Below are 25,199 nucleotides of genomic sequence, written 5' to 3' on the forward strand. Positions count from 1 at the left end.
AGTTTGGAAACATGCAAGTAGTGTTTTAAAAAACAACCACCATTTATGGCCTGATCTTACTTGTTACATAGGCAAAATTTCCATTAACTTTAATTGGAGTTATTACTGAGTGACGACTGCAAGACTGTGCCCTTCCTTATATTAACTAGCAAATTATCAACATCTTTCATTGTCTGCAAAACCATCCTGCTGGTTACTAAAATCAAATAATGGTCCCTTCTCATGGTTCCATCTGGGCATTTATACTGTGCTCATAACTCTGTGATCTGAGCACTTTTACACAGTGAATTATGGTTTGGGGTCCTGCTGAGCAAAATATCTCCAAACTTGCTTAAAAATGGAATTTGATTCAGTGCATCTTCTGGACAACTTTTGCTCATGAGTCTCCTCTGGAGCCCAGCAAAAATTTAAAGCTGCCTTCTGTGAAGGTAAAAAATCCATTACAATCTATAGATCTCTCTTTGTGGAAAGCTTTTCGCCACATGGGGGCGTGTAGGTTACACTACCACGTACCTGCAACGTGAATTAAGCCCTGTGTCTGCCAATTTGAGGATTGAGGATGGAGCTTGTCTCTCTCACCAACAGAAATTGGTCCAATCAAAGATAGTACCTCACCCACCTTGTCTCTCTAGTTTGAGGATGATTTCTTTAGGACTTGTGCCAGAGATTTCTCACTCAAACATAATATCTATAAAAGTGAGAGGTTGGGTTACATGTGCCTGAATGTTAGCTATTCCAATTTGATTTTTTTTCTGCAATAACATAGAAAACCAACTGTAGTGCCCCCAGCCTATTTCATCCACCTCTGTTCCTGTGACTTGGATTGATCTTATTAGCCAAATCACCACAATGGGGCATACAGAAACTTCCAGAAGACATGGCAGTGATTCTAATGTAATCATGCAACTTTTAGTTGCAACCATATTTGTATTGTCCTGAGTCTTTCTCTGGCTTCTTCTCCTGCCATACTACCACCTGTCTAAATTAGGAAAATTAAGTGATGGATAATGAGCTGTTTATAACTGTGACTTTGGGAATTGAGGCAGAGTGCCAAAGTTGGAATATGCACCAAGAGAATGATTCACTAGAGACAAAAAGTTAATACAAATGATTTAGTTTATTTGATTTTGGTCAGATTTAAATGGCTGATTCATTTAAACATTTGATCAAACTAATTGGAAGTAACTGTGAATTATAAAAAACTCTCTATGGGGATGCACAGGCTGAAATTCTGCATCTTTGAAGACTTCGATATAGAATGTACCTGTCCGGCTTTGCTACAGTATGAAAAATATGACAGTTCTTTTTGCAAGTGTGCAGTGCATGTACTTAGTTTGTTGTTAGTGCTGATGCCCCTTCTTGTTTCTGATGAAGGTACAAACCTCGTGAGAAGCTGAAAGTTAATTTTGGCACTCCTGAATTCCTGGCTCCCGAAGTGGTGAACTATGACTTTGTTTCGTTCCCAACTGACATGTGGAGTGTAGGCGTCATCACGTACATGCTGTGAGTAAGCCTCTGTGTGGGTCATGGCCATGGCATCATATGCTCTATAAGAAAGGCCAATGGAAGGTATTTGCAGAGCTGGAATGCAGCCAATTCAGAGATTCCCATCTAGGGAGTGTATCTTCCTTATTGCACTCACTTCATTACCCAAAAGAGAGAGCCAATGAAAGTGAACATCACTGCTACACAGCTTGAAATACCTGAAAAACAATCAATCTTCATTCTAAATACTTAAACCTTCTGTTTTCTCTTTGCCTTCTTGGTGTCTAGTTAATAAAAACAAAACAAATCAAGTTTCATTTACTCAGACAAGGTGTAATCAGTTGCCTGAAACATAACAGAACTTCTGCTTTCAATGAGTTATTGAGGTCTCAGACTTTATCTTTTCATTTAAATCAGGCCCTTGGGAACCTGATCCAAAAGGACTTTTGCACCCAACACACACACAACAGGGCCGGATTAACCTTTTATGGGCCCAGCACCAAACATATTTGTGGGCCCCCATGGAGGCAATGGAGCATGGTGCAGGGAGGTCAGTCCCCGGAGCGAAGGGCCAGCCAGAGGCAATGGGGCATGGCATGGTAGGGGCGGCCCTGCTCCGCCCAATGCGAGGCACTATTTACAAACCGGCAGTTGCCAGACGCACAGTGGCCTGCCAGGCCCTGTGCTGCAAGCATGTCCCTTCCCCTCGGGGGTGGGCTTATGGGCCACACAGCACCCCCCCGTCCAACACCCCCTGACTCCCTATGGCCAGAGCCCCCCCCCCCGATCCACCCACAAATGCACAGCGCCCTGCACACCACCCCTCCCCACAGCCCCACCACAACTGCCCAGCACCCCCCACAGAACACCCACTCCCTAGTGCCCCAACATACAGAGAACTTCCCTGCCCCTTCACAGCTCAGCACCCTCCCCAGACTCCCCACAGACCCACTCCCCCAAGCCCTGCCTCCCAGCCGCTCTCACCAGCCCTGCTGGGAGGTGATGGTGTCTGCTGGGCTGAGCCGGCAGCGCAGCCAGGGCTGGTCCCAGGGCTGGGAATTGCTCCAGCCCCTCGGGAGTGGCGTGATCAGCCAGGGCAGGTTCTGGCCCTCAATATGCAGTTGCCTGGAGGGGCCCAGCCAAGCCCTCCACACTGTTCCTGCCCCCGCCCCCCCCCACACCTACACCTGGCTGAGACTGGCCAGGCTTCTGCACCAGTGCCAGGCGGCTCAGCCCCAGGGAGACAGGTGGGGCTGCACAGGCCTGGAGCCAGAGGTGCATTGGGGTCTGGCCAGGGGGCAGAGAGGAGCCCTCGGCCAGCAGGCAGGCAGGCTGAGAGGAGGGAGTGGTGGGCAGGGGGAGGAGCAGGGTCTCGGGGCGCAGTGCAAGCGGAGCAGGCCAGGGCCCCTTCTGAGCATGGTCCCAGCTCCATGGAGCCACTGTAAACCCAGCACACAAGTTATTCCTGCCCTGTGGGGAGTTACTTCCTGCGTCTGAAAAATTCACTTCACAGCCACACATGGGATTAAAATTCTTCCCTGGAGTTTAGGTTGTGGGCCATATGGGGGTGCGGGTGTGTGTGTGTGTGATCTCTATGGGCGCTCTACCTACACAGCATCACAACATTTTTTGTAGCTGTTTTCAATGGCCTGGGTTATTTTTTATTTAAGTTTATGTAGAAGCCAAAAAAAAATTGTATGTGAATCCAGTCATAAATTATTTAAGAAACAAATCTGGGTTTAGAGACTAATTGAAGAAAATATTTTTCAAACACTATTTTAATCTGAAGTAAATATGGATTTAGGCCTCAATTCAGCACTTGTGTGCATGCTTAGCGTTAGGCAGGTGAGCAGTCCTATTCCTGACTGACAAAGCAGTTGAGCATGTGCTCACATCACATTGAATTCAATTCCTTGGACGTCCATTAACTCTGACCCTGGAGTTGGCAGAGTGAGCTGCAAATGGGCAATGTGAAGCATTCCTTCCCTCCTGACTGAGCTTTCTTGTGCCACCATGCTCCTAGTGCTACTGACCTGAGTAGCTAGGGACTGAGCCAAGGACCCAAGCCCCACCATAGCAGACGTTGCACTGGCCTTTGGGATGGTATCTAGCTGGAACCCTCTTTTCTATGTGACTGGTGTGATTCTAAAGCAGCAGTGAGCGCAGTGAGGATACATAGGAGAAATACATGTTTCCCATTATTAGCTGCCCATTTCTCTCTCTCTCTTTTTTAAAGGCTCAGTGGCTTATCGCCATTCCTAGGAGAAACGGATGCAGAGACAATGAATTACATAGTGAACTGCAGCTGGGATTTTGATGCAGAAGCATTTGAACAACTCTCAGAAGAGGCAAAAGACTTTATTTCCAAACTCCTTGTGAAGGAGAAGAGGTATCTTCTTCTATGTTTGCCACGGCAGTCCTACCATTTAGAATAAGTCCTTCCTAGCTAAATATATGTATGGCAGCCAATCACTGAATGTTAGTACCATGACTTTTCTTTTGCCATGTTTGTGTCTACCAGGCAGTTCAGTAGTGACACAAACCTTATTTTTTAAAAGAACAATGTCAGTGTATTTCAATCAAGGTAAAGGCTCTCCCAGTAACTGTGCCTGGTGCAAGAGAGGTTAAACAGAGGAAATGTGGAATCATTTGTTTTGTTTTAAGAACCTTTCACATATGTCCAGGAGCTAGTTCTGTCATCACTTTGGCTTCTTTATAAGCATTGATACAAACTGCAAAAATGTCTCTCAAAATACAAAAGGTGATTTGTAGCAGCTGCAGTTATGAAAGCGACATTATTCCCAATCCAAGTGCCTTCCATACACTGGATAGGTACAAAGAACCATCTGGGGCCTAATTCTGCTCTAGGAGTTGTATGCTCAGCTCCCATTGAAGTCAAAGGGAGCTGTATACATTGTATTGTAGGACAGAATGTGGCCCAGCTTGTCAAATACTGATGCCGAATGAAGTTACATGGGCCTCGTCTTCCTTTGATGAACATGTGTCCAGTGAATCCTTCTACCAATAATGGGAATGTTTCGCATTGTTCTAGGAGAAAATTGTTAACAGGAACTCTTAAAACCCTGGCTTTTTCCAGACTGTCAGCTGGTGGTGCTGGAACTCTTTTAATAGTGGGGGTGCTGAAGCCAGCACCCTTACCACTGTCTGCATCCCCCCGCCCCACCCAGCTGGGGCCAGGAGCAGTATCATGTCTCCTGGAGGGGGGGAACCAGACAGGGGTCAGCAAAGGCTGGGGAGGGCACGGGGCCCGCAGCCGGGACCTCTCATGTGGGGCCAGTAACAGAGCCCCAGCTGCCAGGACCCAGGAGCGGGGGTCAGCGCCCCAGGAGCGGGAGGCCAGGCACGGGGCCCCAGACGTAGGGCCAGCAGCTGGGAAGAGAGGCTGGCAGCTGGGCTCCGGGCCAGTGGCCGGGGAGCAGGGCGCGGGGCCAGTGGTTGGGACCTGAGCCCCGGACGCAGGGCCAGGGAGCAGAGTCCGGGGCATGGGGCCCCGGGCCGAGAGCGGGGCCCTGGTGCAGGGACCCAGGCATGGAGCCAGCGGCTGAGTAGCAGGGCCGGCAGCTGGGACCCAAGCCCTCGGCTGGGGAGAGGAGGCCTGGGCCTAGGGTCAGTGGCCCCGTGTAAAATGTGGGGATGCTGCAGCACCCCCGCACCTATCGTTCCCACGGCTAAGCTGTCAGCTAACCTATGCAAATGAGATTTAATAATAAAGTTCTTAATACTAACTTGTGAATGAAAGTTAAGACGGGCATTAAACTGGAAGGGTAATTGTCATTGAGCGGACTTGAGCAGAGGGATAGGAGTCGGAAGACAAGGCGTCTGCTCCTGACGGCCACTGACTTGCTGTGCGATCTTAACTTCAGAAACTCCCATCTGTAAAAAGGAATTAGTAATGCTTGAAGGTTGTGCAGAGCACTTAAGAGATCTGGGGATGAAAAATGCTATTTAAGGGCAGATGATTATTAATTATTATTATAAGCAAGCAGCATTGTTGGATCTGCCAGCTGCTCACTAGGCATAATGGCAGGCTGTGGCTCACTCTCTTGGAGAAAGGGGAGTGACCAGTCCACAGCAAACCCTTCCCTCCTGAGACAGCAGGGGATGACCTTGTCCTAGCTTCTAGCACAGGGGCAGGCAACCTATGGCATGTGTGCTAATTTTTAGTGGCACTCACACTGCCTGGGTTCTGGCCACCGGTCCGGGGGGGCTCTGCATTTTAATTTAATTTTAAATGAAGCTTAAACATTTTGAAACCTTATTTACTTTACATACAACAATAGTTTAGTTATATATTATAGACTTATAGAAAGAGACCTTCTAAAAATGTTAAAATGTATTGCTGGCACGCGAAACCTTAAATTAGAGTGAATAAATGAGGACTCGGCACACCACTTCTGAAAGGTTGCCGACCTCTGTCCTAGCACATTCTTGTTCACCAGGAGGGATTCTGGCTGGCTGCTCACATGATGCACAAGGCTGCTAACCATCAGTTCTGTTGACACCTTTTTCCTTGAGCAGCAGCTGAGCCAAAGGCAGGACTTAGCCCTATCTTTTCACATTGAAGTTCAAAGGCAAGTTCAAATTTTTAAAAAAAATTACACAAAGGACCCCCAAAAAGAAAAGATCCAGGATTTTCTTGTACTCCATGTGTTTTCAAAGACTCATGGAAATGATCTCCTATTGAGCACCTTGTTGACCGTCTACATACTGTAGTTGTTATTACAATTAAATTATGTTTGTTATAAATCAGCCTTTTGGCTGTCACATCTCCAAAGTACTGAACACAAAGACGAGCTGTGTGCGGCTAGTTGAAGCTGAAACAGAACCTGTAAGTTTCCAGCCAGCTGCAGGAGGAATACTTGAAAGCCATACCTGTTGTTTACACATGGATGCTCTCATTAGTGTTAATTGACTTTTGTGGGCATCTGTGAGCCTCCTTAAATATCCAGAAGGGAATGCTCTTGCATTGTCAGGGGAGATGGACTACATAACACCACAAGTTAGTATCTCTGTGTTCTTTGATGATCTTGGCACGGTCCTACATAAATGCCATGTGTTCTACCATTCACATTCCAAAATCACATCCAAATAATAGAGCAACAAGGTTATGTAATACTCAGGCATAAACCCAAGTGCAGAAGAACCTAAAACACCTCTAAGCACCACTTAGTCCCACCAGGAGGGTAGGAGTGAGAATTGGTCTTCATGCAGGCTCTCTATGCTGAGATACCTGGCAGCGATAAAGGGCCTTACCCCCATCTTTTTTGTATGTTTACTTTTATTTTCATTTAGAAAAAACAGCCTTTCACACGTGCTATCAGTGAAGAGCAGCTGAACCATTCCACTGCAAGCAGATAAGGAGATTCTGTGTCAATCACAATACTGGTAGCAACATTTACAGCACAGCCCTTCACCAATTTTATTTTCTAGTTGCAGGATGAGCGCAGCACAGTGTCTGAAACACGAGTGGCTAAATGATCTGCCTGGCAAAGCCAAGAAATCCAAGCTTTGCCTGAAGTCCCAGTTGCTGCTACGGAGTTACATGGCTCATAGAAAATGGAAGGTAAATAGACACAGTCTGTCATTATTTCCAAAGAAGAGTGATTGTACTAGTTCAATGCAGGCAGGGCCCTTATTCCTTCTTTGACATAGTCCTCTTCTAAACATGGAGATCTTCCTTGCAATATGAATTTGGGAATTGTATTTGCAGTTATAGATTTGAGAGTTCACTTGCTCTTTTAAGTCACGGCATCTCTGAGTTTAGGTACTTTGTTTCTAAATTTTTACTCTTATTTCTTATTAGTGTTTCAAAAAACATTAGGTGTAAAGTTCCAGGAATTGAAAGGCTTCAGACACTATTTATTTGATGTTAAACATGTAACCTTCCAAGCAAAAGCAGTTACTTTTCAGTTGATATAGTTGCATTAGCCTGTCTTCAACATATAGAAAATACTGGAATGATATAACAGAAGGTTATTTTGTGTAGTATTCATTGCAAAGGTCTAGGACCAAGCAAAATCTGAGTTCAAATCCATTCTGAGTCCCTCATTCACTGTACAACCTTGGGAAAATTACCTGACCTTCTTGTGTCACAATCCAGCCAGATGGAAAATTACATACTTTCAGGACCACTGATAATCTCTTGCTAATTCTTGAACCATTCTCAGTAAATATGTAGGAATTTCCATAAAAGGTGATCAGTAATCATACTCTGAAAAGGGGGGACACAACAACCCTGGAACATTTAACCTATAGGAAGAAGACAAACTCCAACCCAGTTTTTACTCACTAGTGAGAGTAGCAAAACCTCGCTAATGAGTTAGACCCTGAAGACCAAACTTTCTTTACTTGCCCAGACTCCAGAATTACTGCTACTTGTTGCATTTAAAAAAATGTCTTCATCCCAAGCTATTTTATGCCACATTTGCTAACAGATGCATACAGCCTTTTGTTCTTTGTATAAATACTCTTTTACAGCCACAAAGAGGATTCTCTAGTACAAAGCATTTCATGATTCCCAATGGAGAGGATTCAAGTGTCACTCTGCTAGCATTGTTAACATTACGCTAATCATAGATAGCTGCTTTTCCTTTGATCATGTTGGCACCTCGGGTCCCTAAAGTGTTATAATTAATGTCTGTTGCCTGTGGTTTGTTAACACGCTGGCTATTATCCAGAGACAGGAGATTAACCTATTTAATCCATTATAGCTGTTCCTATGATAGTTTATTTACAAGACTCTCCTGTGAGGAAGGGGACTGTGTTATTTTAAGTGTAACCCTGATTTAATTAGGAGCTGCAGAAGAAAGGAGGTGTACTTAGAGCTAGCTGGCTTCCCCAAGACTGACAGGTGCAACAGAAGATGTGAGAACTGGTGCTAATTAGTTCCCCCAATTTCACTAAGGCTACAAATGTACCTCAAAAACTTCATGAACCTTCCACTCCCACTACTTTTCAGTTGTCGTAGTTGCATCACCCTGTCTTCAATGTGTAGTCAATATTGGAGCGACACAACAGAAGGCTGTTCTGTTGTATTGTAGTATTCAGTGCAGAGGTCTGGGAGCTAGAAAAAAATCTGCATTTACTATCCGGAGTCCCTTATTGAAAAAAATCAATTGTTGATGGCAAAGTGTGCGTTGGCTCAGTGATGCTCACATTTAGGTTTTTGTGTTTCGTTCACAGAAACATTTCTACGTGGTTGCTGCTGCCAATCGGCTGAGAAGGTTTCCGAGCATGTCTGTCAACCTTGCGTAAGCTGCTGTGGAAGAGCTATAGGCCTTAGAGCTAGAGATGAAGCAGAGAGAAAAGGACTGGATGCTTCTCTCTCTTCCCCCACCACTTTTGCCATCCTCATGTTATGTATCATGCGAGTGCTTAGGTACCAGAACTGCCTCCGAGCACAACAACATAGAATGAATTTTACTAATCTTTATAACGGGTTTCCATAGTTCTGTTTTACAAGCTCTCAGCTACTGGATATAGTGATACATAAATATTCATGATATAGCTCCACTCATAGCTATGATGATATGCTCATAATTAGCAGTTAAGTTCCTTGAGTGGGATCCATTTCGTTTGGAAGTCTTTGATTATTTATATGGCTCCAAAGGGTGGAGTATAGCAGCAAGCACCTGCTCAGCAGCAGTGGATACCTTAAGACTTTCTATGTTAATGAGGTGCTGTACTATCACTTTTAGGGCATTGCAACAGTGGTGATAGATTTGGAGGGATAATAGTGCTATAGTTTCCCCAAAGAAAATTTTTACTTTTTTTTCTGTCTCTTCCCCCCCACCCACGGCTTTTTTTTTTTTTTTGCACAGAAGCATCACAATAATGCATGGCAAACTAGTCAGAGTAGAAAGAAAAAGTGTCTTCCACATTATCCTTTAATACAAAATCCACTGCTTTCAGAGATATTTAAAACCTGGCACAAGTTAAGACAGATTGTCCCCTACCGCTCTATTTTTATAATGGGTCAAACTGATTAAATAGCTCTTTAGGTTGGTATGAATCTAGGTTCAGCTGCCACAAATGAAAAACAATTGGGATGACAATCTGGTGGATGCAATACTGTGCAGTTAGGTGTCTCCACCTCCCCAGGAACAGAGGTTTTCTAAGTTGATAGTTGAGTTCAACACTTCTGCCAAATACCATGAACTGTAACAGACAAGCTACTGCTTTGTAACAGATGAACTGGTTTTTGTTTCTGTTCAGCTGCTGGGGAGGGGAGGGACGGAGGAGGAAGGATCAGTGAATTGCCAGCCTTTGACTCTCTTTCAGTCACATGGAAACTGTTGCCCTTTTTCTGATTGTTTAAAAACAAAAATTAATTGGTATTGTGAAGAAAAAGGTTAATGTCAAGAACCAGTTTTTTTTTCCTGATGCTTATAAAGCTGGAGGCACCCCATCTAACATAAGCCCAGTATCAGTTGTGTTTCCTTAGTGTTTATCAGGCACTTTTGTAGAGGTGGCTGGCATGCTGTTTCCTTTGTGGCTAATCTAGAGGCTGCACCACTCTATGTGAGCTGATTAAAATAATTTATCACTAACAGTAGCAGCTTAAGACTGCACATTAAGCCTACTCAAATCACAATTTTACTCCCATTAACTCATAGCCCTTCAATTGCCTAAGGTGGTTGTTGCTACTAGCCCTCATCAAGACCTTAAAAATTGCTTACCCTAGTTTAACGTTAAGCTTGTCTAGCTTTTCAGTTCAGTTCTAGACGTCTCCCTTCACGGCCAGATGGACTGGACTTGTACAGCACTTTTGGCATTATGTCAGAGGGCACCAAAAGTTACATGAAAAAATCCTGACAAGGGATCACCTTCTATGAAGGCCCAAACTTGTTCACATTTCCCCTCCCCGGTGACACTGCATGGTAAACAGTTATTGTTAGTATGCCTAGTTATGAAAGTAACACTAATAAATCTCAGTAAAAATGTAACTGGCCTATTTCTCTTGAGTCTGAAATACAGTAATCAGTCTAATGTAAAGGCAGAATTGGTGAGCCCTTTACAACTGACTTTCTCCCAGAGTGTGGACCCTCCTTCGATATTATGAAATCTGGTTTAGAAAAAAATTCTGGAATCTCATTTTACAGCTATTCTGAGTGAGTTGAGACTGCTCAGTGTTTGCCCTGCTCTTCAGCATTTGTCTGGCCTCTTCCTGAATCAACTTGTTAAAATTTTAACTTGAACCAACCCCAAAACAAATGTAAGTTGACAGGGAGGAATGCTTCCACTTTCCCTCTTAATTTTTTTTAAAACAGGGTGGAGCAGAGTGGGTGAAGAGAAGCGAGAGATAAGCAAACTTATCTCTTAAGAAGCTGGTCAGTTTTAATTTTCAACTTGCCATGGCAGCATCTCTTCTTCATTACCTTGTCTTTGTAAATGGATAATGGATGGATGCCCTTACTTATTCATGCTTAAGGCTGCGAGTTTGTCACAGAAGTCATGGCATCTGTGACTTCCCATGACCTCCATGACTACTGCAGTGGCTGGTGCTGGCCTTGGGCCAGCAGCAGCAGCCGTTTGAGTGTGTGGGAGGGAGCTCAGGGCTAGCGGCAGGGGATTGGGGGATGCTTACCTCAGGGTGTGGGGTGGTCCCTGGCTCCCACTGACATGGCCCTGCAGCTCCTAGGCAGAGGGGCCAAGGGGCTTTGTGTGCTGTCCATGCTCGCAGGCCCCGTCCCCTGCTGCTCCCATTGGCCAGGAACTGTGCAGCCAGTGCTTGTGGTGGATGCAATGTACAGAGCCCCCTGGCCCCTCTGCCACCTAGGAGCTGCAGGACACGTGGAGCCGAGTAGGGAGCCCCTGCCAGCCTCGCCAGGCGCCACCCCCTCCCAGCACCATCGGAGTCCCAAGACACCTCCCTCAGCACCCGCGGTGCCCCCAGACTTCCCCCCACCCAAGCACCTGCAACCCCCAGCCCAAGTTTTAGTTAGGGGTATATAGTAAAAGTCATGGGCAGGTCACAGGCAGTGAATTTTTGTTTACTGCCCGTGACCTGTCTGACTTTTACTAAAAATACCCGTGACTAAAACATAGCCTTATTCATGATATACGTTTTACACTGACTGCAGGCTGCACCCTGTTCCTTGATGTTTAGTTTTTCCAATTGCCTTCTTTTGGCTCAGACCTTCCTTCTTAACATGAAAGTCCCTTCAGAATATCCATCCCGCACATAGTAGCAGGCCAGGCTTTCACAAGTCCCCTTCCCCCAAGCCTCCTGGGGTTAACCTCTCTGCAGAACTCTTTCAATTTATTAAAAAAAACCCAGCAGTTTCTATAGAACCCTTTTGGTTTCATCCTTATTACACCAGGGAGGACTTTTGTACCACAGCCCCGTACAAATGAATCAGTGGATTAAAAGAGATTTAGGGTGATAGTCTGGCCCCTTTCCACAGCCATGGCCCTAAAAGCCCCAATTCCCAACTTTGGGAGGACTCGCCTGGTGCAGGCCAAAAGCTCCCCCAGGAACCTGCTTCACAAGTGTCAATGAACTGGTGGGGTGGGGCTGTAGCCCTCTGCCCTACTGCTATTCCTGGCAGGCAATGGGAGTGAGGGTGCCATACCTCACGGTATACAAGGCTCTTTTAATTATGCTGGGGGCCTAGAGCAGCCTTGTAGTGGGATGACCCAAAGGTGGCTTAACACAGGATTACCTACCCTGCCTCTGTAAATTCCATGCTTTGGCTCTGGAGGGTGAGATTCTGCGCCAGATCTCTACTTGCTAACCTTGGAGATGGGCCTCTCACTTTAATTTCATATATGCATTATATTGTAACAGGCTACTCGTGTCCTTTATACGTGGGGTGGGGAGAGGAGACTGAAACATAGGAGTTCACTTTATTGTACTAATTTTCACAGCTCTGTTACAATGGCTACTTCAGCCTGAGTGCAGAACCACACCTATCAGTCAGTGACAGCAGAGGAATGCCCAACCCCCTGAGGTGTATTAGCATCCAAGCACTATAGTCTTTGCAGCATGTTCACGAAATGAAGTTTTGTACAAACCCTGACATCCTGCACTTCCTGAGGGCAACTACAGTGATTCCAGACCCACAAGTGTAGAGAGCGCAGCCTTGGAACCTGTTCCTGCTTGGTGCAGCACTCCCATGGTAGGTGTCATCATGATGTCCACACAAATGGACAGGAACTATGATTACTATCTTTATGCAGATGAGTTTATTCAGTTAGCTTTCTCAGATGAGACCCAGCTTTGTACTTCTACTGCAGACAAGTAGTCTTCACAACTTTTCCATAAAGCTCATTTTCAATGTAAATAGACAATGATCTTGTTTCCAACAGTGGAGGCACACAGTTGTGAAAATCCAACTGTATTTTAGCCCAATGAATAGGAAATGTTCTGGCATACCTGAAAGAGTCCTTTCTTTGAGAAACAGAGTCCAGTCAGATCTGGCTCATCCTGGAGACAAATAGATCACCCAGAGCAGAGATGGAAAGTGACATCTGAAGATTTGGGTTTATTCTGTTAGAAATTAACCCCATGATCTGCCATAGGATAAACTTGTGCTTTCTCGTCCAAGTATAATTAATCTAACGTAGGTGGAAAAAAATTGAATTATACTGGCTGTGGAAGTAGTCTCAAGTGGAGGCAACGTCAGAGGATTCTCCTGCTGCCACTGACCGGCAGGTTTGATTCTGTTCCCAAGCTGCAAGCAGACTGAAGTACCTCTTATCACAGATTTGTAGATCTTATTACTGGACGTAAAGAAACATTTTAAGTAAGTACAGAAGGTTTCTTTAAACCCATTTAGATTTTGATCCTGATGGTATTTATACAATAAAAGTGATAAGAGGTCACCGAAGCAACCCTAGGACCATATGTAAATTCTTAAACCAAAGATCCAGTTATAGGAAAAAGATTCTTTATTGCTCTCTAAAAACATTTAGGTCCCACATACATAGGAGAAAATGTATTTAATCAGATATTATGGCTATAAAAATGTTAACAGTCTGAATTCCTCAGTTTTGTTTTGCCGATGACACAAGTGGTTTCCTCATGGATGGACCCTTTCCATATACCTTAGTAACCATGACTTAAGCTTCAGTCTGGAATACAAGAATGTGCAACCTTTTCAGAGGTTACTTAATACTGCACCATTATTTGGCCTGTTTGTTGCTTAGAAGTAGCAGGGCTACTCCATGTCCTAGAGCTGAGGTCTGCACTGGTCCGAGGGGAAGGCCTCACAGGGTCAACTTTCAAACTTGGGCCAACTGTGTAGTAATAGCGAGTCACCATAATGCTGGTCCCACTTACTAAAATGACAGGCTTTAACAATTTAAAATCTTGCCAGTCAAATAAATAAGAATGGCTGGTTACCATCCGTAAATTCACATGCTACCAGGTCGCACTACTGTGAAGGAGGATTTAAAATTACAAACCAGAGGCAGTGACATTTCTTGGTGGCACTCCAGAGACTGAAGTCAGACATTGGCCCCTTTTGCCTTAACAGCATTTTCCAGGATTCTCTTTTTCCATTCTTCATAATCTTGTTTTGCTTCGGTTTCACTTTTCTGCCGCTTGCGAGGGGTCTCAACTTCATCTTCATGTTCGGGGGGGCGGGGGAAGGGAAAACAAAAACAAAACTTTTAGGAAACACTATCATTTATAATATTTTGCCTAAAGAGTGCCTAATACTGAGTCCCAGACCCCTGGAATGTACCCATACCAGTCTATTTCATGCACACAGACTACCATCAAGCTGTAGTTTTGTTTAACACTATGATCTTCACTTATCTTTTTGTTTGAGCAGAAAAGGCTACCCTAGTTCCACTAGACTTGCTCCACAAAAACATAATGGTGCTTCCACTAGGCCAGTGATTCCTAAACTTTTCCTCTCGTGTTCCCCCTCTCCCCCAGTAATGGAATCTGTCCGCGCCATAGGCGCTGAGTCCATGGGTACTCCAGGATTGGAGCACCTGTGGAAAAAAATTAATAGGTGCTTAGCACACACCAGCAACCAGCTTCCCCCCTCCACCACAAGCACCTCCCATCAGCTGGCGACCCCGTGGATCGACACCCCCCCAGTACCTCCTGCCTGCTGCAATCAGCTGTTCCATGGCGTGCTGGAGGCGCAGAGTGGGAGGAGCGGGGAAGGGGCAGAACTGGGCGGGAAGTGGTGGAGTGGGGCTTGGAAGAAGGGGTGAGGTGGGGGCAGGCCTGGGGTGGAATGCAGTGTGGGAAGAGGATGGGGTGGGTTTGGGGGAAGAGGGTGGGTGGAGTTGGGGCCTGCGGTGGAGCAGAGTGTTGAGCACCCCTGGGGCCCAGAGAAAGCTGGCGCCTGTGGTCTGTGTCCCCCTACTCCATTGCTGCACAGCAAAGGCTTCCTGAGCAGAGGAGCTTGGGCTTAAGGTAGAGCTGGGGAAGGAGGTGGGGATAGAGGCGGAGCTGGGCTGGGGGCAGAGAGGGGATGAGGGCAGAGCTGGGCTGGGAATGGAGCAGAGGGAGGGGCAGAGCAGAGCTGTGGCTGGGGGCAGAGCTGGGCTGAGGGGCAGGGCAGGGGGTGGTGTGGCGCTGCTGCTAGGGGCACTGGGCTGGGGGGCAGAGGTGTGGTGAGGGTCAAAGTGGGACTGGGTTGTCCCCCCTCACAATCTAGCCCAGGCCCTGTCGCGCGGCACCCTGAGTGGGTCATGCCCCACTGCACTAGGCTCTCTTAACATTTCCAACATTTGGCCATACATGGAAGGGAGTGGATTGCTGAGAACAGAGCCTCAAGACATACAGAGCTATAACAAAGTAATCTAACTAAAGCATTATTAGGCAACAGCAGAAGAACAAAGCTTAATTTCACAATTAAGAGACAACTTACCCTCCTCCTTTTCAGTGCATTCAAGCAAGGTCTTCTGGCTTGGGGTTGGCTGAGGAGTCAGTGAAGCAGAGTCTCCTTTTAAAGAAAAGAAAAAGCTGCCTTTCTTTATTTAATTCTGGACAGTCATTGGGGTATTAGGGCACCTACTGATTCATATTCATGCCTTCTGTGCCCCTCTGCTTCCCTCTACCCTTGCTGATATCTCTGGCAGGACTCTCTCTTGCTTCTCATTTCTCCAGCACCTCAATTAATGTATTTCTACTACCGTAGCACCTGCAATGTGCTGGGTGCAAACCACACACACAAGAACAGTGTCTTCCCTGGCAAACTTCCCAGCTGAAGGTGGCAGCAACAATCCCTGTTTCAGCAATGGGCTAATTTCTTATAGGAGCAGCAATAGATGTGGGCTTTGAAGGGGTTTTCAAGGAGGAGAGGGCAATGGCTTTATGGATAAGTTCAGGTGGGACGTTCTCTGCATGATGAGCATTATGGTAGGAGGTGCAATGACGGGATGGGGGCTGAGGATGCCAATGGTGGAGTACGAGGAAAAAGTGCACAAATCGTGATGGGGCAGAGTTGTACAAGGAAGGTGAGGACACTGACTTGGTGACTGGAGAAGGACACGACAGAGGGATTCTAACAGGGGCTCTGTACAGAAGATTATCTTGGCAGCTGCACTGTACGAAATGGAGTGGGACTACAGGAGAGTCAGTCAGAGGTGGCAGCTGCACTACTAAAGGCAGAAGAATGGCAGGACCTAGAAGAGGGTTTTAGCTGTGTGGTAGTAAAGAAAAGGCCAGAACTTGATATATTGCAGAGGAAGAGGCATAGGTTTTGTATTGCTCCTATGTGTGGGGCAAGCACAAGGGAGGAGTCAGAGATGGTTCCTGTGTTATGTGAGTTAGACGACAGAAAGACATGACATCCCTGAGGAATGAGACAGGCAGTGATCAGAAAGTGGATTGAAGGAGACAAGTTAGGAGTGGACAGACAGGCTGGCACAAAAAGAATAGTTGAAATTATAGGAGCAGAAGAGATCACCCCCAGAAAGGGTGCAGAGAGAGAAGGACGTTGCTCTGTGGGACCAAGAGCATGGCTACATCACCTGCTTTCCAGAGTACGAGACTGCAAGTGCTGAACACTTACTGCTGATCTGCTGGCCAATTGTCTCCAGCTGGCCGCAGAGCCGATCGAATATTGCCTTCTTCACCCCAGAGGTATCCACCATTTTCTTCTTATCCACTTTTAGTTTCAAGCACCTAAAATAGGAAGTCAGTTTATTTTCTGAAGGAAGCAACATTCAAACATACGTAACTCAGGTCGATCAATGCATTTATAGGCAGCTCTGCCTGGGAGAATAAGCTGAAGGCTGGTGCCTGGAATTCCAGAATTCAGATCCAACTTGGCTACTGACTCACTTTGTGACCTTGCTCAAGAGACTTCCTCCCTGCCTCAGTTTCTCCATCTGTAAAAAAGGAAATGAGCCCTACCCATTTACCTTACAGGGAAGCTGTGATGATCAATTAATCCTGACAGCATGTAACAATTTGGAACAGAAAGTGAAAAATTTCACACCTTCTTGAAATCACAAGGGGAAATTTAAATAGGAAGAAAGTAGTTCTACAAATTTTCATTTGGCCAGGACACTGGGTAAACAATCCTACTCCTGCAATGAGCCAAATGGGACTTTCACCCCAGTAGACAGGTGCTCATTTTTAAAGCTCATCTGATGAACTGTACAGCACCCCTAAAGCCAGACTGGTTTGTAAGATTTCTAACATGTATAACTCTTAGCTTGGGGGAAGATTCATGTACAGTAAAAGTCCACGTGGGTTTTCTTGAGTCATTGTCTGCTGGGCACTAACTTGCAGGCGGCTGCAGCTCTTTTTTTAGAGGGCTCCATGTCTCAAAGGCAAAATTGCCTGTGTGGGTGGGAGAGGCAGAGAAACAGATGATTATTTGGAGCTTGTCAGTCTTTAGCCTTTCTGCAATGGCTCCCAATTTGAATGCAAGACATCATCTCATTACCACTGCACATTCCACAGGCATCTTTGTCTGCTATATGACCAACTCAAATACACTCTAGTACAGTGCTTCTCAAAGTCGGGCCGCCGCTTGTTGAGGGAAAGCCCCTGGCGGTCTGGGCCGGTTTGCTTACCTGCCGCGTCCGCAGGTTTGGCCGATCGCGGCTCCCACTGGCTGCAGTTTGCCGCTCCAGGCCAATGGGGGCTGCGGGAAGCAGCGTGGGCTGAGGTATGTACTGGGCTCCCTTCCCGCAGCCCCCATTGGCCTGGTGCGGAACTGTGGCCAGTGGGAGCTGCGATCGGCCGAACCTGCAGATGTGGCAGGTAAACAAACCGGCCCGGACCGCCAGGGGCTTTCCCTAACAAGCCGCGGACCAGCTTTGAGAAGCACTGCTTTAGTACATCTTGGCAAACAGAAACAACCTTCTCACCATATGCAAGATATTAACTAGTGACATTCTTATGTTGGTTTGATGGAAGGTCAAACACACCCAACAGATCATCTTCAGATGACTGTCACATTATAGAATCATCCACCCATAATACTTTAAGTACCAGTGGCAACATTTATTATAAAATCATTTGATTTGCCTTTGGGCTACTAGACTAAGTGGTTGATTTAATGTTTTCTTTCTCCAAGGCAAAACACAATCTAGGCTGACTACTTCATTACAAGGAAGACATTAGCCTCAGCAGGCTGTCAAGACTATCTGGGGTTCTGAGAGTAGTGCTACAAGATACATTTAACCACCTAACGGTGCTGTAGGATATTAAGGAATTCTGGAGCCTAGAGCAGCTGTTTGCACTGTAACAGCCATTTCACACTTGTGAAATCTTTCATGATCATGTACAGCATGCCTGAGTTGGGGGGAAATCCAAGAATATGATTTTGTGCTCTCACAGTTAGAATAATGGGGAATCTCACCCAGCATGTAACTGTATGAAGATCATACCTGCAGGCTGTGAACAATGCAGCTGTTGTGAACAAGGGTTTTGATAAATCAAGATCCGTCTGCTGCATTTCAGAGAGACTGGATTCATACCTAAAAGAGAGCAGCATTGTTTACTACACAGTCAGTTTGCTTCTAAACAAAGCTTATGAAGTTGATTACTTTGGAGTTGAACAAAGACCTGGTACAAGATTGCTTGGTTCTTTGTCTCAGCCAGGCACAAACATTTTCAACTCCTGGCTGAGAACAGAAGAAAGAGGCAAAGACAGGAAAGGGATGGCAGCACATCCTGAGATAGGGGTGGGGGTGGTTGAGAGGTCTGATATTTATTTTAGATCAAGAAATCAGGCAGAGGGGACAAGGTGGAGTCAGCACAGTCTCTATTCTACCTACTCACCACACTCAATGGAACCTAGTACTTAACATCTATAAATTATCTCTAAAAAAATGTGATAAGCCACTTTGAATTCAATTTATCCCTATGCAGAGGGCCGGCCCATAGCTCTTTTAACCATTTAATCCTCACTAACCCCTTAATATAGGGCTTAAGCATGTGAGAAGGCTTTGTGGGCTCTCAGCACCAGAGGTGAATTTCATTCTCTGAGTATTATGAAACAGCCAACAGACCATTTATTTCAATCTATAGTTGTCAGACTGACAAGTGTATTGTTTATATAAGGAAACATCTATAGGTAAGTTTCAGGAGTCTTAATCTTTAAAGATGATGCAGCCATGAAGAGTGTCAGCTACATAAGTGAAGACTGTTCTTTGCAGCCCACGATTCATAGATACTGAGGCCCAAAGGGATCATCTAGTCTGATCTCCTGTTACGCAGCCCATAAAACTTCCCCAAAATAATTCCTAGAGCAGATCTTTTAGGAAAACATCCCATCTGATTTAAAAGTTGCCATGATCCTTGGTAAATTGTGTAGATTGTTAATTATCTCAGTTAAAAAATTATGCCTTATTTCCAGACTAAATTTGTTTAGCTTCAACTTCCAGCCACTGGACTGTGCTATGTCAGTGGTTCTCAAACTTTTGACCCCTTTCATGTAGCAAGCCTCTGAGTGTGATCCCCCCATATAAATTAAAAAAACTTTTTAATATATTTAACACCATTATAAATGCTGGATGCAAAGTGGGGCGTGAGGTGTCGGCTGACAGCTCGCAACTCCCCGTGTAGTAACTCTCTCCAAGTTTTCAACATCCTTCTTGAATTGTGGGCACTAGAACTGGACAGTAGCAACTACATCACTGCCAAATACAGAGGTAAAATATCCTCTCTATTTGTACTTAACATTCCCATTTAAGCACCAAGGATTAAATTAGCCCTTTTGGCCACAGTGTTACACTGGGAGCTCAGATTCAGCTGATTATCCACCATGACCCCTCTGTCTTTTTCAGCATCACTGCTTCCCAGGATACAGTCCCCATCATGTATGTATAGCCTACTTTGTTCCTAAATGTCTACATTTACATTTAGCCTTATTAAAATGCGTAATGTGCTTGCACCCTGTTTACCAAGTGATCCAGATTGCTCTGTATTACTGACATTCCCTCAATTTGTGTCATCTCATCTGCATACTTTATCAGTGATGATTTTGGTTTCTTCTAGGCCATTAATAAAAATGTTAAATAGCATAGACTGAAGAACAGATCTCTGTGGGACCCACTAAAAACACTCCTACTCGATGATGTTTCCCTGTTTACAATTACATTTTGAAACCTATCAGTTAGCCAGCTATTAATTCATTTAAAGTGACATGTTAATTGTTCTCATTTTTTTTAAAACAAAGTGGTGTGTGGTCCAATCAGCGGACCAAATTTGGTGGTGAATCCTGGTCACATGCCACCTTCAGTGGCCACAAATTTGGTCTGCTAGTTGAATCGTTAGCTTCCCTGGCCCGGGCCGGACACTGATGTGGAGTGTGACATGAACACTGATCCATGCCCCCTTTGTCATACCATATGATAAAACTTTCTATTCCACTAGTATCTCAGGAAGATGTTAAACGTTGGCATGTTGTGCATACGGTAAGAAGAAGATATGACTACATCATCTGTTTCCCCCCAAATACAGACCAAATATTTATTGAACACTTCTGCCTTTTCTGCATTATTGATAATTCTACCATTTCCATTTAGCAATGAACCAATCCCACTGTCCGGATTCTTTTTGTTCCTACTTGGAAAAACTCCCCTTCTTATGGCCTTTAAGTCTGCTGGCCACAGATGTCTCCTTATGTCCCTTTGCTTCCTTGACCAATTTTCTACAGTTCTATCTTCTGATTGATAGCCATTATTACTGGCTTCCCCTTTCTTCCATTTGTTGTTGTTGTTTATAATTTCCTGTTAAACAACTGCTTTTGTTAAAGCAGCTATTACACAGAGGAGAGGGTTTTATGTGAAAGGACTCTCAACTTTGTGAAGTTTTCTTATTCAACAGTTTTTACCAAGAAAATGTATCCATTCCAATATGAATCCAACATTTCTCTAGACATGTGGTTTCTTTCATATTTGTATATATCTCCTGGAACTGCAAGGTTGACTGAGAAAGGGCTACAGGTAGGGTTAAAGGAGAGGAAGTGTGGGGCTGTGGATAGGAAATTGGACTGGGAGTCAGGAGTCCTGCAATTTATTCCCAAATGGTGTAAATTTTTCAAACATGGGTTCCTAAATAAGTGGTCTAATTTTCAGAGGTGCTGGCCGCTCAACATTCACTGAAGTCAATGGGAGCTGCAGGTGCTCAGTACCTCTGAAAATCAGCCTTTTCATACTTAAAGAGCAGTCTTATTTAAAAACAAAGAAAACATTTCCATTTCTTAATAGAAATGGATGATAAAATGATGGCCATAAAAGGTTATGTGCCCTACCTTTGTAATATTTTTGAAGCGGTGTTCACTGCCTCTGTGCAGCAGAACTGTACAGCCAAATCTCGGATTCCCAGATTGGAGTTCAAACCTAGCAAACACTCAAAAGACTTCATACAGCTCTGGTAAGTCCTCTTGTTCAAACCGGAGAGTTTAACTAAGTAGCTCTTTGAAAAACAAAACCAAACCACATGTGTGAGCAGAATTTCCCTTCTGGAACTAACCAATCTAAATAGAATAGGTTAATCAATCCATCTATTTTTGTTTTGAATAGTTTTGTTGTTGTTTGCTCATTGTTTGGTTAGATCTGTTACACACGTGAGGCTGCCCTATGAAGAGGAAAAAATAAACAATGGCAAAGGAACAACACATGTTTCAATGCAGAGTTACCTTCAGATAGTTACACTGATGCTGCAGTTTGGAAAATGATTTGTCCCTTTTAACTGCCTTTTAGAGAGCTAAGACACCGGGATCATCGAGCATTTGTATGAAGGGTCAGTGCTACTCATGGGAATCTAGGCAATGGAAACCTCTCTCATGTATGGATGAGGAATCTACAAAAGATTATATGGACAATCAGCTATGTCTTCTTTTTTGGGGGGGGGAATGGTGGGGACAATTTTCTTGCCTGGCAGTCCTGCAAAAGGCCATCCACAGGCTTCCAGGGGGCAGAGGGACATACATGAAGCCATTGCTTCCTTTTGGTAGCTTTAAGAGCCCCCTTGCATCACTTCTCACAATAAAGGGGAACACTGGCTTACAGTTTACCACCCTTCAGGAACCCTCAGTCAGGGGAAGTAGAAGTCAATTCACACTAGAATGTAATGGAGACTCTAGTCTCCAATTCTCCATTGTTAGCCTCTGATGAAAATGGAATAGCACTGGATTGTTGGAAGGACCCAGTTGTAGACTGCTCCGTAATGTGAGGAAATGGGAATTTACTAGTCTTTCCTTGCTGCCTCCTCATATACACTAAACATGGTACAGATTTTATTGGAGTTGATAAGCATTAGGAAGAACAAAGAACCATGTCATGTATTGTACCCTACTTTGTCCACTGGGTGTTGCATATAGCCAGCTGCTAGGTCCAGGCACATCACCGCATTGCTTGTTGCTGTCGTCTGAGCCAATAATCCTGTGCACTTCACCTGGGACAGTCGCAGATATTCTTCTGCTTTTCTGTAAAATATCCCCACATGAGCGCACACACAAAATGCTGTTCGTTAATACCACTGAGGTTACAGATTGGTGGCATTTACATCTGCAAGAAAGAATTCAAACACACATACCCAGGACTGGCTGCTTTAAATCAAGATAAAAAAAGATTAAGATAAATGGGACGTCAATGAAATATGTCTGGAAGCACCGGCAGGCTAGTTTGCATAACTGTGTATGCACTGTAGCACATTGTAGCCTACAGAAATGTTAGTCAAATATTAGTTAAAAGGAATTTAAAGTAACTTTGAGTAGTGTTATAAGTAATTTACCCCTTTCCCTGGATTAGGCACTGGAGAGAAGTTAAGAGATTGGATTTAGTTATAGGTCTTAGTGATGTTTAAATGTTACAGGGGAATGAACATATATTTATTTGGATTTAACTATAATAACCATTACACACATGCAGAACGCTGAGCACCCTCGTATTAATTAAGCTTATAGTAAAAACTCATCTTTATTCTAACTCTACCAGCTGGCATAATCTAAGGAAGACAACCTTTCGTTTCAGGCTGGGGGGTGGGGGTAGGGGGCAGAACAGACTAGTCTATTTACTAACTGGAACTGAAGTAACTAAATCTGTTATAATTCACACCTCTAGTTACTTCAGGACCAGTCCATGCATGAACTATCTCATTTCAAATTAAATTTAATTTAAGGTGGGAATTAAAACCAATTAATTTATTTCAGTTCAAGTCTGTGAGTAGGCCAGCGATAAGAGACTAGTGCATCCCTTAAGAAATTTTAAAAAGGCAGCAGAATTAAAGTGGATAATGGGAAAAATCATTCAGGCCAAGGGTCTTCTCTATACAAGATTCTGCTTTTTTGCATCAAGGTATCCCGCCATTGCTATTATAGGTGAGACTTAGCAATGGCAGGAATCCTAGCATAGATCTGCTTGCAAGCGTTTTAACTGATGTGGTCCCAATACCGCAACAGGCTTGCCACAAGCACACTCCTTCCTGCCTCACACGGAGCCCTGCCACAATGGATTGATTTAAATCACAAATGTTTAAATCATATTTGTATTTGTACTTTAGTTATTTTCCTAAAGAAAGTTGATTCTCTTTGGCTGGTAACCATTAAAACATGTTGATTTGCAACTAAATACAGCCTTCACCTTAAATTTGGTAGTTCTTTTTGCTAACCAGGAGGATTCACTATATCTATACACATTTATTTAAGCAATTATATAGCTTAACTTTTATTTAATTTACATTTATTCAGGTTCTTAATTTTTACATTTATTATGTTAGAAAATGGTGAATGATGCATTTCTTATTTACTAAGTGATACATTTTTACTTGTGATTGTATCAAGTTCTATTTGGATGGAAATTCAAAACAATTAAATATGCACAAAACCAGCATTTTAAATGTTTTTATTAAATAAAACTACCATAAATGTTTGGGACACCAGACTTTTTTTTTTTTTAATCAAAACTTTTGCATTCAAAACTTCTTTATTAAACAAAGGAAGAATTATCTGTAGTTAATGAATTAAACTGATAGTGACTGGAAACAATGTCTTTCAAGATTTTAGAACTAGAAGATCTGATCCTCCCACCTTGTTTTTATCCATAGATTGGAAAAGTAAACAAGCTTTTCTGCTTTTTCAATTCCCAATTGGTTTCTTAACTTTCAATTAACTCATCATTGAACTGAACTAGTTCAATAAACTAAAATGAAGAAAACAGAGACAACAGCTGTCAAAAGTTGGTTTAGCACTTCAATAAACTCCCATTCCACTTGCATCAGTATGACTTTCTTTAAAACTTGGTAGCAACTAAGTTTACCTGTGTGGCCTGGAGTGGTAGCCCTGATTCGCCCTACCCAAGGTATGGCTCTGACAGTAGCATACTTCTTCCTCATTCTTACATGTTCTGAACAGTGAGATATTTTAAATTCCAACATTGTTAACTAGTTATTAGTATCTGAGTTAGCACTCACTCAAATAAATGGGGCAGTTGACACATCAGAACTATAAATGTCAGGCTCCCTACAAACTCAGTCAGACATTATTATTTATGTTGTACACTGTATAGTTACATCCTGGTAATGGTTTTTTTGCAACCATAACAGCAAAGAACTAGGACTTCTCTACATGGGGAAACTGACCAGAATAGCTTCCTGTGTGGACACATTACTCCAGAAGAGTTGGTGCACTTTGAGAACACTAATTAATCTGGAATAAAGTGACGTATCCAGGAATAGCGTCTCTGCACAAGGAGCTTTCTCATAATTTCCTGCAACTGTGAAAATTTAAATAATCTAAAACAAGATTAAAACCCCATAATTTTGTGCAACTGAGACAATCTAAATTGACAAAAACAAATAAAAAAGATGCGTATAAATAAAACTGCGATTGCTGAAGCGATAAATACAAATCGAATTCTGCCTCGCCTAATTACAATGTAAACGCGCCGGGCGATCAGCCCCGCTATTATTTAACAGCGAAGAGATGCTGGCAGGGCTCCCGACGGCCCCAAGGTGCGTCCCGTCCCCCGGGGCTCCCGCCACCCATCCTCCCCACACCGCCACCTCCGGGGCGCAGCGCTAACCCACCCCTCGCACCCAGGGCAGGGGGCGGCGGGACCCGGGCCCCCACTCCCGCCCGGGACACCCAGGCGGCTCCCGGGGGCGGGTCGCACCCGAGGCGCTGGGGCTCCCCCGTGTCCGGCGCGCGCTACCTGAGCACTCCGGGCGCAACGATGCCCAGCTTGGGCGCCAGCCGCTGGATCACGCCGGGCTCCTCCATGGGCCGCATCCCCGCGCGCCGCTCACCACAGCTGGCCCCGCC

General features: G+C 44.4%; 2 protein-coding genes across 7 annotated transcripts in view; one reads left to right on the forward strand and one right to left on the reverse strand.

Moving 5' to 3' along the window:
• Positions 1 to 10,478, forward strand: part of MYLK3 (myosin light chain kinase 3) — a 64,231-nt gene extending 53,753 nt beyond the window's left edge. For 2 of the 3 annotated variants that reach the window (XM_039503552.1, XM_039503551.1), the window contains exons 10-13: positions 1,375 to 1,503; positions 3,722 to 3,874; positions 6,937 to 7,069; positions 8,689 to 10,474. In XM_039503552.1, the coding sequence (XP_039359486.1) occupies positions 1,375 to 1,503; positions 3,722 to 3,874; positions 6,937 to 7,069; positions 8,689 to 8,760 (487 nt within the window). In that variant the 3' untranslated portion in view covers positions 8,761 to 10,474. Of the gene's footprint in view, positions 1 to 1,374; positions 1,504 to 3,721; positions 3,875 to 6,936; positions 7,070 to 8,688 lie in introns of all 3 variants that reach the window. The other variant, XM_039503550.1, reaches the window with a different exon arrangement.
• ORC6 (origin recognition complex subunit 6) lies at positions 5,235 to 25,198 on the reverse strand. Of its 4 annotated transcripts, none has more exons than XM_039503562.1 (8): positions 25,090 to 25,198; positions 22,235 to 22,364; positions 21,189 to 21,352; positions 18,319 to 18,408; positions 16,488 to 16,600; positions 15,342 to 15,416; positions 13,915 to 14,075; positions 5,235 to 5,379 (listed from the first exon to the last, which is right to left on the reverse strand). In XM_039503562.1, exons 1-7 carry the CDS (start codon positions 25,164 to 25,166, stop codon positions 13,957 to 13,959), a joined length of 768 nt encoding a protein of 255 aa, XP_039359496.1. In that variant the 5' UTR covers positions 25,167 to 25,198; the 3' UTR covers positions 5,235 to 5,379; positions 13,915 to 13,956. The 4 variants fall into 4 exon arrangements, with proteins under 4 accessions (XP_039359496.1, XP_039359498.1, XP_039359495.1 ...); XM_039503564.1 differs by lacking the exon at positions 5,235 to 5,379 and adding an exon at positions 12,300 to 13,230; XM_039503561.1 differs by lacking the exon at positions 5,235 to 5,379 and adding an exon at positions 13,381 to 13,581.
• Between the last annotated feature and the right edge of the window lies 1 nt (position 25,199).

This window comes from Mauremys reevesii, linkage group 16 (assembly GCF_016161935.1).
Source record: "Mauremys reevesii isolate NIE-2019 linkage group 16, ASM1616193v1, whole genome shotgun sequence".
NCBI lineage: Eukaryota > Metazoa > Chordata > Testudines > Geoemydidae > Mauremys > Mauremys reevesii.

Coding starts and splice junctions, on each gene's coding strand:
- ORC6 (XM_039503562.1), bottom strand. CDS start 25,166: ATGCGGCCCATGGAGGAGCCCGGCGTGATCCAGCGGCTGGCGCCCAAG. Junction 21,353..22,234: donor TGCAACACCCAGTGGACAAA/GTAGGGTACAAT, acceptor TGTTTTTCAAAG/AGCTACTTAGTTAAACTCTC. Junction 18,409..21,188: donor GCTTCAAAAATATTACAAAG/GTAGGGCACATA, acceptor GCTCTCTTTTAG/GTATGAATCCAGTCTCTCTG.